At 42.4% G+C, this 13,134-nt stretch overlaps 2 protein-coding genes across 5 annotated transcripts; one reads left to right on the plus strand and one right to left on the minus strand.

Moving 5' to 3' along the window:
- The first annotated feature begins 4,320 nt into the window (after positions 1-4,320).
- Positions 4,321-8,957, plus strand: gnb3a (guanine nucleotide binding protein (G protein), beta polypeptide 3a). Of its 3 annotated transcripts, XM_041942050.1 has the most exons (10): positions 4,377-4,392; positions 4,986-5,137; positions 5,259-5,379; positions 5,555-5,700; positions 6,002-6,068; positions 6,643-6,805; positions 6,957-7,023; positions 7,111-7,312; positions 7,389-7,605; positions 7,759-8,957. In XM_041942050.1, the coding sequence occupies exons 3-10, from the start codon at positions 5,323-5,325 to the stop codon at positions 7,863-7,865; spliced, it is 1,026 nt and encodes a 341-aa protein (XP_041797984.1). In that variant the 5' UTR covers positions 4,377-4,392; positions 4,986-5,137; positions 5,259-5,322; the 3' UTR covers positions 7,866-8,957. The 3 variants fall into 3 exon arrangements, with proteins under 3 accessions (XP_041797985.1, XP_041797984.1, XP_041797987.1); XM_041942051.1 differs by lacking the exon at positions 4,986-5,137 and having other exon boundaries at positions 4,321-4,392; XM_041942053.1 differs by lacking the exons at positions 4,377-4,392; positions 4,986-5,137 and adding an exon at positions 4,393-4,499.
- Positions 8,958-9,490: 533 nt separating this feature from the next.
- cdca3 (cell division cycle associated 3) lies at positions 9,491-12,206 on the minus strand. Of its 2 annotated transcripts, none has more exons than XM_041942006.1 (6): positions 12,139-12,206; positions 11,321-11,475; positions 11,103-11,223; positions 10,083-11,012; positions 9,926-9,993; positions 9,491-9,760 (listed from the first exon to the last, which is right to left on the minus strand). In XM_041942006.1, the coding sequence occupies exons 2-6, from the start codon at positions 11,450-11,452 to the stop codon at positions 9,668-9,670; spliced, it is 1,344 nt and encodes a 447-aa protein (XP_041797940.1). In that variant the 5' UTR covers positions 11,453-11,475; positions 12,139-12,206; the 3' UTR covers positions 9,491-9,667. The 2 variants fall into 2 exon arrangements, with proteins under 2 accessions (XP_041797940.1, XP_041797941.1); XM_041942007.1 differs by having other exon boundaries at positions 11,321-11,490; positions 12,139-12,188.
- Between the last annotated feature and the right edge of the window lie 928 nt (positions 12,207-13,134).

A 13,134-nucleotide genomic window follows, 5' to 3' on the forward strand; every position in this document is an offset into this window, starting at 1 on the left:
TTGGCAGAAAAGCATGACATTTACAGCTGTATGATGTCATTTTCCCACATTTTATATGATTAGCAGAAATTATGTAAGGCCCAACAGTGTATTTATAAAACTGAAATCACTGCATCCTGTTGTCATTATAGCTGAGTGCTGTGTGCAGTGCGTAGATGACATGATCACTCATCACCTACGGCACTTCAACGCATTAATTATCCTACTATTTATGGCCCAAACAACATTGGCCATCTGCTGATGATTTCTGGCCTTACTGCGTGATGCTTTACATCACATTTAGGTGTAATCATCACACGAGATTCAATAGAAGGATCAAAATTTGAGCATTCATCCCACATTTGTGTCACAATAGTTGTTTGTGACTGACTGATATGTCATTTAACCCGGTCACCCCACCCCTCTCCACCGACTTACCCCATTTATTCAAAACAGGGTAAAAGGTTCAGCCCTTTATAGACTAAAAAAAAGAAAGAAAAAAACTCCTGATAATGACTATTAAAAATACCAGATGAACTAAAGCAATACTAGTTATCAAAATACAACTAGCAAAATGAAAGATTTTACAGTAGGGATAATGCAAGATCAAGACATCATTTTTCTAACCCAAAATAACTCTTCTCTGTCTGTCTCTTTATCCTGGCCAGTGCCTGTTCGCCTGCTAACAAATCCTTTTTTTTTTTTTCGTTTTGGTTTTCTCTCAGTTTCATGCTCCATCTCACAGCACGCAGTGCACCGACTCCATTTTCCAAATCCAGGGTCAGCTCAGCCGGCTCAGTCAGTCTGCTTCTGTCGTCACTGTGCTCGAGTGAGCAAAGGTCAACACTTTTAAACTACAGAACTGTGTTTATCCACACTGGATCGTAGAATAAGCCCAGGAAGCAGACAACACACACAATACAAGCTTTTTATAGTGTGTGTGTGTGTGCAAGCGTGCAAGCACACAAACAGAAGAAGCCCTTAGTATGGAAGAGTCACACTGAAACGATTTAATCATCTGAATCGTTTTCCTTAAGGGTTTGCACAGAAAGTACTAATGTGATCCTCGGAGGGAACTTTCCTTTATGTCTGCCTACTTTTCAAAGGTCAAAGGTCGCTGTCAGCTACAGCAGCATCCCGGAGACCAGTGAGAATTCAGACCCTGATTCATCTCATTTAAATGTGTTTTCTTTGGTTTTCTGCACATCATCTGGCATCTGTGTCACATGTGTCCACTTGAAAACCAGGAAGCAGAATTAACTCCAGCATACCAATGAACTGCAAATATCAACCATATGCAAGATAATACAGTGTTATTCATATTTTATGAACTGTACTTGTTAGAACCACATTTGCTAACATATGCTTAGCCTGTTTCACTACTATTCTAGTATTCTTGACACAATGCACATTATACAGGCTGCTGACTAACTCACCTTAACTGTCAAAGACTCAATGTGATTCCATAAAAGGCAAATCAAACTTAGCAATGAAAACCACCCACCCTTTGGCCTGAAAGTGGCATCTCATGACAGTGAGTGCAAGCTGTGCTGTTTCATAACCAACACAGGTGATTTACTTTTGTTAGATAATGCGCAACAGCAGTGAGGTGCGTACTGTTTAACAGGCAGGGGTAGAAATTAACAGGTGACTCTCTAATTTTAGAGGCCCCTTTTGTACCGGAGGACTATTTGGGTCAAACAGAGAGACCTTTAGGTGTGACACTAGGGCAGAAATTCCAAAGAAAGAGAGAAAGAGACTGTTGTCCAATGGAAAGTAATGGCAGCACATGTCCTGTACACTATAAGTATGTGTCCATGCTTGGTGGTTCTGTTTGCATACTAATGATGAACCAAAGGGACGCCTCTCCTGGATCCAGCAGTTTTTGTCCATATCACCACTGTACCCTGTCTGATCTCTGCTCTGCCATTCTCCCTCTCTGGCCATACACTTTCTAATATTAGCTTCACCTCAAGTTTACAAAACACAAACTCTCCTGCCAGTCACAGATCTTTTAAAGACTACCTCAGCACCATAAAAAGCCATGTTCCCATCTTCCTTCCCCTCCCCTCCATGATTTCCATCTCTTAGTTTTTGATTTGGATTCACCCCGGCTCATGTCTTGTGACCCCGTACCCACGCTCTGCACCTTGTTTGGTTTCCCCCTCTGTTTCCTCTCCCTTTCTGTCTCTTTTACCCCCACCGCACAACACTCCCCCGCCTCCACCCCTCTTTCTGCCCATCCCAGGGTTTATCCCCTCATCACTGATCTCCCTTCATCCCTCCAATCCTCATCTGTTCCTCATAGGAGCAGTGGAGAGAGTGAGTGACGGAGGAATATCCGACTGTGTGTGATACTAAAAGTGAATGAGCGGGAGAAAGTGTGTTAACAGGCGGGCAGAACTTATGACAACAACCAGAGGGAGACCGCTGCAGGAAGACTGATTAAAGATCTCCCAAAACACCTTGAGAGGAGTCTCCTAATTGGTGAGTAGATGGTCATATGTTGCTGTTCACATAATTTGTTCTTGGTAGTTGTGAAGTTGTGCCATGCTGCTCAGATGATGGATCAGGTTCAAAAGCTCAGATCAGAATTGGGTTCAAGGCTGAAAAGACATTTTTCACCTTTAATAATTTGGCAAAATCCTGAAGCTTGAAGCAATATTTAGACTGTCATGATGAAATATCTTTAAACAATTAATGAACTAGTAATATCATATACTTGTGATCTTACAGTATGAGGGTTGTATGTTAAAACACATATCTAGATATCAAATATGGAGATTCAAAATTGTATGAACACACATTTAATGCACTTACATGTCTTTTGTGTTGTGCGTCTGACACGCACAACAGAGGGATTTACATGGGATCAGCATACAATGCTGGTTTTATCATATGGATTGATGATCAGACAAATTCCTTTTGTTGTCTGATTCTTAATACTGTCAGAACTAATCTCCATGTTAAGACTATGTGAAGTGTGTGGATGTATCGTACGTGGTGTCAAACTTAGATTCATTGCTGACTGTGCTTTTAAGAAGAGAGGAAAGGGCTTGTTGGTTAACACTAGATGTGGGCCATATGGACAAAATCCTCCATTACTGTAGATGTAATGTTATATTGGTATATATGTGATAATAGAGGAATCTCTATTGAGAAAGTGATGATGGATAAAATAACAAGACAGGCGTGTCTGTTTATGGCTCATCGAGTGACAAACAACAGGGTACGTCTTCACATTGAGTGCGAGAATCACATAAAAATCCAGTATTATCATAAATGAGTCCTGGTCATTGATTTACAGCTTTACTGTATATATATTGTGATATTTCCCGACTCTAGAACAGACACAGTATGTTAGGTCGGTGTTTTAGTAAATACAAGGAGTGACAACCAGTCGTCCTGTAAGGTCCGGTTTTTCAAATTGGACCATGAATCCAACACACGCTCAGTTGTAGCAGGTCAGGAGCTCTCAGCTGAGGTGAAGATGCAAACTGCAGAGCAGCACAATCAGACTCAGGTTCACAGGCCCAGAAAACACCTTTCACATGCACCCATTCTCACAACTTTCCCTGCATCCTGTCCCACCTCCTCCATCTGCCCCCTCCCTCATTCTCATCCCTCTATCTGCCCCCCCCCCCATCCCTTTCTCCATCTCTTATCCAGATGCAAAGAGCAGTCAGTAATCGGATGAGAGCAGATTTGATTCAAAAGGCTTCCCTTAAAATCTCAGCCAGTAGGATTTAAAACTCACTCTCCTGCCTCGCCTCTTACCCTCACCCGCCCTCCCTTCCTCCCCTCCCTCTCCCTCCTCTTCTCTCCGGCTGTGTTAATGCACTTCACCGTCCAGCAAACCCTGGCAGTCATTTAATCACATGGAACAATGGCAGGGTCCCAGGAACAGAATGGCAAAAGGGTAATAGCACGACTAAAACACTCAAGCATTCATTATAACACTCATTATCAAAGCAATTTCCCATCTGGAACAAAGGCCTGAAATCCCCTGTTACAAACTTCAGGGGCAATGTAGTCATCATCAGATTAAGGCTGGACACCCACACTGTTGCTGCTGGGGTGCTTGGAGCACTGAACTACGATAAAGGCCATGAATCAGCACTGTAATTTCATTCTAACATGTTTCAGACCATCTTCCAGTCACTTCAAGCATTACAGATGGATAAAGGATAGAGCCCAGTGGCAAACAATTAAAGCAAATCTCTTTCTTTTACAGAGTCACTCCCTCATTCACTCCCTTCCTCTCCTTTTCACTTCAAACAAATTAGAGGCAAATCCACTTGGTCATGTGTTTTGACAGGGACAGCCATTCAAATACTGAAAGAGAGAGAGAGATTGCTGCAGGGAGTCATAGGATAAGATCAACGCAAGTGTTCCCTCCTATCAGTTTTCAAGGTAAGATAAAGGAAATGGCATCATGACAACTGGTTCTTCACGAGAAAGAAAAGTCGTCTGTAATATCTGCACGCGTACAGTAGAAGGAAGAGGGTGTTGTTGCTCAGGTTGGTTATATTGTGCTGCTTTGCTATGAAGTCAGTGTCATGTGTCGTGTCTCTTTGATCTACTCTGTTTCTGTAAAGTCAGCTGGAGATCGTGACTCTGCCTTTTCACTTGTGCCCTGATTGCATTTGTCACACTGTATGAGTTTGTCCATTAGATGATTGGGCTGCAGGTAAACATTGCTCATTTAATCACAGCATTACCAAATTCAATAGCCATCACCATTAGGTGGGAGCTCACTGGAGTGTTAAATGGCACGACCCACCTGTCATTGTTGTGAATTTGTTGAGGAGTGAGATTTGACTGGCTGAGAGCTGATGACATTATTACAGGACATACTGGTTTGTGTGTACATTCTGGGTGAGGATGTGTGCGCTCAACATGTGTCACATCTTCTGAAGAACAAACACTTTCTCTGTTAATGTTATGCTCGAATATTCATGCAGTCCGTGTGTGTGTGTGTGTGTGTGTGTGTGTGTGTGCGCTAGCTTATGTGAATACCTGCGTAGGTGTGTTCTGTGGGTTTCTGCGTGTGCTCCTGCGAGTTTATGGAAGTTTGCAAAGTAGACGAGGGCCAGTTTGACTTGCAAAATAGGATTTACTTGGAGACTGGAGCTGGGGACTATTAAAAAAGGTTCAGGTAGGTGCAGGTAAAATATAGAAGTATTTGTAAGGGCAATGCTGGGACTAGAAACTAGATACGAATCACATCTAATTTCTTGAATAGGTCTTGGTAACTAAATTCTGTTATGTCATTTCAGGATTACCAGCTCTCCGGCCATATCTCCCTGTTTGGATTGGTGACAGTGCCTAACAACCATCGCCATGGGTGAAATGGAGCAATTGCGAAAGGAGGCGGACAGTCTCAAAGACCAGATCACTGTCAGTAGGCCCGTCCATATCACCTTTAATTAGCTAAGATAATATTATGTGGCTTTGCTTTTCACGATGACCTGAAGACATATCTTAAATCCCCCCTTCCAAAATATACACTATATACAACAGATAAGCACATCTGGCAGTAACCTGACCACCTGTGTCTGCGTCTACTCCTCAGGCAGCTCGTAAGGCGGTGCAGGACAGCACGCTGCAAGAACAAGCAGCTGGGATCACCGTGGTGGGTCGTGTCCAGATGAAGACCAGGAAAACACTAAGGGGTCACCTTGCCAAGATCTACGCCATGCACTGGGGCGCTGAATCCAGGTAAATACGCAGCATATTGTGCACAAATTGAAAGAACACCTGCTGGTTTATCTCACAGCCAAAATGTGATAGGTTTCTATTAAATTAAGCACAAAACTTGCGCAAGGTTAGCCGATAAATTTAATTCTGTGAATTCTGATTGGTAAATTAGATTTGTGATGCACACTTGATTTTTAACTAGATGAATTAATAGGAACATGGCTTGTACACGATGTAAATGTTTCAGCTGGCACTTACATATATGTCTCCTTCTCTCTCTGTCTCCTCCTTTGGTTTTTAATTACCATCATTGTTACAACAGCAGGCTGTGTGTCAGTGCCTCACAAGATGGAAAACTCATAGTGTGGGACAGCATCACGACCAACAAGGTAGGAAAGAGCAAAGGAGCGACGTATCATGATTACAGTAATGGAAGATGAGGGCTAATGTACACCTTGTGAAGCCACGAATGTGCTTTCCCAGCTGAAACTGAGCCTGATACCTTGCCGTGCACATCCACCCTCAAACACACATGTATCCACGTTAACTCACGTCTTAAAGCCCCTGAAAACTAAGGAAGCAACAATCACAGTTCAAAAAGATGTCTTTAAGTATTACTAATAAGGAGTTTAACATCCATAAACTACATTAATCTGCATCTTCAGGACTGTGTGGATTGATCAGATTTGATTGATCAAATGTGACCAAATGACTCACCAGCTGTCATCAGATTCTGAATCCTGATTGGTCACCTTTTTCTAACCGAGTCCTGCCCACACAGAGAAAAAACAGAAGACAAAACAGAAATCTGTAATGTTTAAGAAGCATTATTTTCTACCTTTCTCAGAAAATAATGTGTTCCTGTCGTATCTTATCGCTTATATCAAGAAGCTGATAAAAGAATACATTTTTCAGGACCTTTGAGTGTTTCAGTGAGTTTCACCTTTTTCTGCGTGTCCCCAGGTGAATGCCATCCCTCTCAAGTCATCGTGGGTGATGACTTGTGCCTATGCACCTTCGGGGAATCTAGTGGCATGTGGCGGTCTGGACAACATGTGCTCCATCTACAACCTCAAAGGCAAGGACGGGAACGTCAAGGTCATGCGTGAGCTGGCGGCGCACACAGGTACGACAGCACGGCCCGGAAATTGAATCTCTTCAAGTCATGGCTCTTTTCTCTTCTTCTCTTTCGTTGGACTTGGCTGAGTTGGATTTCCTCTTGTTCACTTGCACTGTTGTCTTGAGGTTCCTCATGTGGTATTTCTTTGGTTGCCCAGGTTACCTGTCCTGCTGTCGTTTCCTCAGTGACAGTGAGATCATCACAAGCTCTGGAGACTGCACTTGGTGAGAACTGAACCGAAAGACATGTTGCAACATCTTTCACTGGAGTGAAAACAGAAATAAACATTGTGTTTGTCTGTCTCCTTTAAGTGTACTATGGGACATTGAGACAGGAACCCAAAAGACCATCTTTGCTGGACATCAGGGAGACTGCATGTCTCTGGCCGTGTCCCCAGACTTCAAGTTTTTCATCTCAGGGGCTTGTGACTTCACGGCCAAGCTGTGGGACATCAGGGAGGGCACGTGCAGACAGACCTTTGGAGGCCATGAGAGTGACATCAACGCAATTGGGGTGAGGATCGCCTCTGTATCAGAGCTCTGACGTTCTTTTTGTTGAAGGAGTTCCTAATCACCTCTCTCTCTCTCAGTTCTTCCCCAATGGTAACGCGGTGATAACAGGGTCGGACGACGCCACCTGCAAGCTGTACGACCTGCGAGCCGACCAGGAGCTCATCACTTACCAGGACTCCAGCATCATGTGCGGGGTGACCTCCCTGGCCCCGTCCCTGTCTGGACGCCTGTTGCTGGCTGGCTATGACGACTTCAACGTCAACATCTGGGACACACTTAAATCTGAGAGAGTGGGTGAGTACAGGTGGAAAACGGAGATGATAAAGTGAATTTAGCAGCTGATTTTAAAGCATCTAAAACCTGCAGGGCTTGGCATGGGATGGGGTGATTTCAACAGTATTTTCAGTGGTATGTTGCTCAGCATACATCATGTTTTTTGTGGTCCAGGAGTGCTGGCTGGTCACGACAACAGGGTGAGCTGTATCGGAGTGTCCTCAGACGGCATGGCCTGCTGCACAGGATCCTGGGACAGCTTCCTTAAGATATGGAACTGAGGCTGTTCCTCACCGGCGAGCAGAAAGAGAGCAGCAACATCTGCCCGGGAGAAAGCGAAGAAGATAAAGAAAAAAGAAAAGAAATTGGAGCTTGAGGGAGGGAGACAAGGAGACGCATAGGGTGAGAAGAGGGTATTTTAATTGTGCCAAGTCCTATCTAATGTAGGAGAGGGGTCGTAATGTGAAGATTTTCTCCTCTCTCTGTCACATCACGCTCTCACCTTTCTTCTCATGTTAAGGGGGAAATTTGGGGTGGGGGTCTCAGAAAAGATCATTCCTCTTAATAATTTTATTATACTGCATTTGAAATCGATGACATATACACATTTGCCGCAGCAATTCAGAGATCACCCAATGAGAACAGTTGCCAAATGGAAATGGTAGCACACTGGATGAGATAGAATCGAATATGTGTCAAGTTACAGCCTGTGTAGGTTCACACTAGCTATGCTGTGTTTTATATCGAAGCATAAATAAGGTCAAATGAATAATATGAGCATTTGCGTTTTCGTTTCAGACTGTTGTTTGCCCTTAGTTTTTGGTAGATTCCCTACATGCTTATATTTACTTTCTTTTCATTTTCTAATTTCAATTAAAATGGAGTTATAGTTTGCAGATGTCTACATTAGTGTTTGAGTTGTTTTGTATGTGATTGATGGACAATATATACCAGGATTTGGGGTCTCAGACGGCCTAACCCTAACCCCCTGTAGCTAGACCTGAAAAGTGCTTTGGGTAAACTGTTGACCTGACAGATGGGATTAAAAAATGGTTTCCATGGTTCACTAAGCACTTAGAAAAAAGGATGACCCATTTGTCTCAGGACAGGAGGACTTTTGTGTGAGTGTTATACGGATGATGGCGTCTATTGTGCGCATGTAAGCAATACATTTGAATCTGTACTATATGATCACTTCCCTTTTCCTCTGCAATGGTACAAGATAAACTTGAAGGACAGTATGTGTACATACAAAAGTTAGGTTCTGACAAGGTTCTGACTAGAATTTGGACTCTTTTCCAACACTGCATACAGACAATGTGCAAAGTAAAGCAATACAACCTTTCTTAAAGACTGTCTAATAAACATGGGATTCTGCATCACTCGAGCCTTTAGTGTTACTTTCTGACATGCTAATTTCAGGTATTTTTTTGTTGATAACACATCCATAATTAACACTGAATTTGGAGTGAGGCATGGAATATGGCATCAACATTGTTAAAGCACCACTTTTAATTGAAAAAAAAAAAAAAAAATCTACTACTTTCGGGCCATGACGGAATTTAGATATTTTGATGAAAGCATACAAGCCTTCACTACAAACTGTTAAATGAGGAAATGAAAGCTAGAAAAGGGGAATAAGAGGCATAAACAACAGCAGCAAAGCCAGGGGTGCTGTTATGCAAATGGAAGTTGAATGAAATACAAGAAATGCCTTTTTTGTTGACAAACTGAACAAATATTTAGTGTCTAGCTTTATTCTGTTTGTGCAGAAATAAAGACTCAAAATGTTACAATTTAAGTGCTGGAGAAAATTTTAAAAAGGATTAAGTTAAAAAAAAAAAAAAAAGAGAAACAATAGCAAAACTCTTACAATCAATCCAAAGATTTAAAACTGAAGTATGAATGCAAATAATTTTATTTATATTTACAAGAGAGCAATACAGGACAGAAAACTGGTCAAAAAGGAAGTTAAAAGAATATACACAGGACAAAATCAGTTTAAGAAAGCTGTACACATAAAAGCTTGCTTTAAGAGATATAAAATGAGTAGGACTCTGTACACACTGCAGCATCACCAGAATCATCTGTTCTCCTTATCCAGAGACACTGCCAGCACTTTGCGGTTCAATTGTCCAAGCCTCTGCTTGTCTGGGGTGGACACTTTCATCTTCATCTGGAAAATGGGGATGACACGTTACCTCAGCAGCTGATTTGAACAAATAACTTACTCAACATCATCTTAAAAATTAAAAATAAATCAGAAAGAAACATGGGTCCAAATTAAACACTCAGTAAATAATGAGTAGGCATGACTCGCAGTGATTCTTGTATACAGTACCTGAGGACGGCGGTCCCTAGGTGAGTTGGTTTCCTTAAGAATCTGCAGCGGGGAGCGGCCTTCAGTACCTTTAAAAAAAAAAAAAAAAAAAAAATGTCAAACAACCAGTAACATTTTGTTATCACAGATAGCGAGAAGCCACAAACTGTCTACACACCTTTCTGCTTCCGTTTCCCAGACTGTCCTTTGTTTTCATTTGTTACATTCTTTACGGCAACATGGACAGCAAGAGGAGAGGAGCCTCCTTTTCCACCATGCCCCAGCACTCCTCTAGCTCTTGGCCCAGTGGCACCAAAACCTTTTCCCAACCACTGCGGCTTGAACACCACCTGACTGGGGCTCTTCGGGTCAAAGGTGGGGCAGCGGATGCCGGTGCAGGGCTGTGGCTGCTCTGGGCTGGGGTCAGTAGGTGGCTCTGATGGAGCAAGTGCAGAGGATGATTCTTTAACCAGCTCTTTTGTTTCCTCAGAAGATAGCATCAGCTCTGCTTCCTGCGACTGTGCTGGGGACTCCTGAGCTGGGGAATCACCTGAATCAGCAGGTGGAAAAGGCTCAACAGGGGACTCAGTTTCAACAGTGATAGAAGGAAGGGCATAAGAATGATCCACACCATCTCTCAGTGGCTCCAATTCCACATTTGGCAATGGAGATGAACTGTCACAGTGCACCTCAGCAAAGATCTGGGATGAGGTTGCTCCCTCATGGCACGTTATCAGGCTCATACTCAGTCTCTTGTGAAGAGGAGACTCTTTTGCTTCTTCAGCCTCCTCCAGGCTAATTTCTGCCTCAGTTTGTACCTCCACCTGCACTTGGGGTTCCTCAAGAAGCACAAAGGGGCTTGAGCCACCCATACTTACGAGAGGGGGCATTACAGGGGTGGCCAGAAGGTTAGTATGGTCAGCCAAGGAGCCAAAGGTGCAGATGGGCTGAGGAGTCAGGAGTGGCTCAGTGGAAGCCAGCTCTTCACCCTTGAAGATCTCCTCCACCACAGTATCACTGAGGTGTTTCTGGGGGACTTGAGGGGCTTTGCCTTCAATCTCATTGTGGAAAAACATACCCAGGCGGCGAGCAAAGGACCCCACTGTCGCTATAGGGGAAAATGGAAGAACATAATATTACAGGGCATTTTGCAGGTGAGAAATGCCAAGCTGAAAGTTATTCTTTACAAAATAATTACCTCTCATGGCTTCTCTGACAGGGGTGCGGGCAATGCCAACAGTTGGTGAGCGGGGATCAGTGAATGCCAGTGGACACTCACCTTTCACTTCAGCAACAGCTTTGGGAAAAGGCCCGCCAACCTAGGAAAAACATCTGTAATGGTCAACCTGTTTTTAAATGTTTCCCCCTCACCACAGCTTACGGCATGTCTGACAGGAGGTCAGCCAGGCAACCTACCTGAATGGGTGTACGGTCGATTCCTGTTGAAGGAGAGCGTGGATCAATCAGATCACTGACTCGAGTGTTTTTGATGGCTGGCTCTGGTTTTAACGGTGCAGACACAGCCATCTTGCTCTCACTGGATCCCATGATGATTGTTTAATTGAACTGAACTGAAACACAATGCACTGGTAAAAAAAACACAGATAAGATACTGATAGGAACAGCGTGTGAGATTTAGTGTTGAGTCATAGTCAATTTCTGCAGATAGATACCCCTAAAATCCTACACACTGACCTTTAAGGATTCAAGGATTTCATAGTCATTTGTAAATAAAATGCCACCTGCACATTTCCATACAATGAACAGCACTCCTGGCTTGTCTGCAGCCAGCTTGTACAGTTACTATCACACAGAGTTGCATAAAGAAAACAACAATAATTCAAACAAAACGCGATGGAGCAACATTTGTAGCTCGCAGGTATTTAATACGTATTTACGAATTTAAATGAGCGCTTGTATGTCATGACAAAGAGCTAGTGCTAAAATTAATTTCACTTCCTACAACTTTGATACACAATTTCAAATGTTTACGTACTTGCCTTACTAACGGTTGAGGTTAAAACTAAAGCTAAAGCTAAAGAACTAGTTAGCAAATTAACAAACAAGCTAGCTTAGCTAAACTCAGTTAGCTAGCTTCTCAATTTCATAGTTAAAATCAGGTGAAGAGGCAGCGGTATGATAGTAACCGTAACGAGTTTGATAGAGTGCAGTTTACTATAACATAACATAACATCAGCTGAGGTGTATAGTTTTAAATATATTCTCCGGCTTACCTTGTACGAGACGAAGACAGGCGTGGTGCTAAACCTCTTTTCACTTACTCCACACTGGACATATATAGGGGAAACAAGCGACTTTTAAAACATTTAAATGGCGGGGTTGCGTGCATGTTATTTTTGAATAAGCCAATCAGCGTGCGCGTCCTCTCCAGGTCCTCGGCGCTGATTGGCTTGGAGCACAGCGTTGAAGAGCTAGGCGTGCTGTCTTCCCGATAACACGTTTGAAAGTTGAAATAAATGCATGCTTTGTCTGTCACGCCTGGGAAGAAAAATGAAATGTAACGTTGATGCAATGCTCCTGAAACATGCAGCTCCCTGACCAAACTGCCCGGAGGACATATCAGCTTTAATAAAGGGATACTTTTCAGGGACATCAGGGAGAACATGTACAAGTATACAACGTGACTTTCAACATTTGTGGAAATGCTTCTTGAAAAACATTTCACTTCTGAAACAATATTGACAGAATATGGAGGCTGGAGTATGCAACTGGAATCATTACTAGACTTTTACAGCACAGTGTTTAGTTGTAATCATGATACATTCAAAAGCTGATTATTTGCATAGAAAAGATGCATTAATAAAGTAGAAGTAAACAATACGTAAGTCACCAAAAGCTTTTTTAAATAATGGTTGATCAATAATTCTACTGAAATTATTGTTTTTTTTAGTTCTATTTACTTATCATATTTAATCTTACAATTAATATTTCAGTATTTCCTAAATGAACAGTTGTGTTATTAGTATTGTGATCACTTCAATTATACAATTCAAAGAGGTCTCTCTTGGAAGCAAGTTCAACCCACACCACAGCAATAGCAGCTTGAATAATAGGAAAACAAAAAGCACAATTTAAAACCTTTTTAATAATGATCTCTTCTAGTTAACCTCTTCAAAATCCTCTGTAGCACACTCCAGGCTACATATATATACTGACATACTAACTTAAAAGAATCAAACAGGTTTATCCTGTTTATTTTTAAGTAAAAA

The sequence above is a fragment of the Chelmon rostratus genome, chromosome 8, assembly GCF_017976325.1.
Source record: "Chelmon rostratus isolate fCheRos1 chromosome 8, fCheRos1.pri, whole genome shotgun sequence".
Lineage (NCBI taxonomy): Eukaryota > Metazoa > Chordata > Actinopteri > Chaetodontiformes > Chaetodontidae > Chelmon > Chelmon rostratus.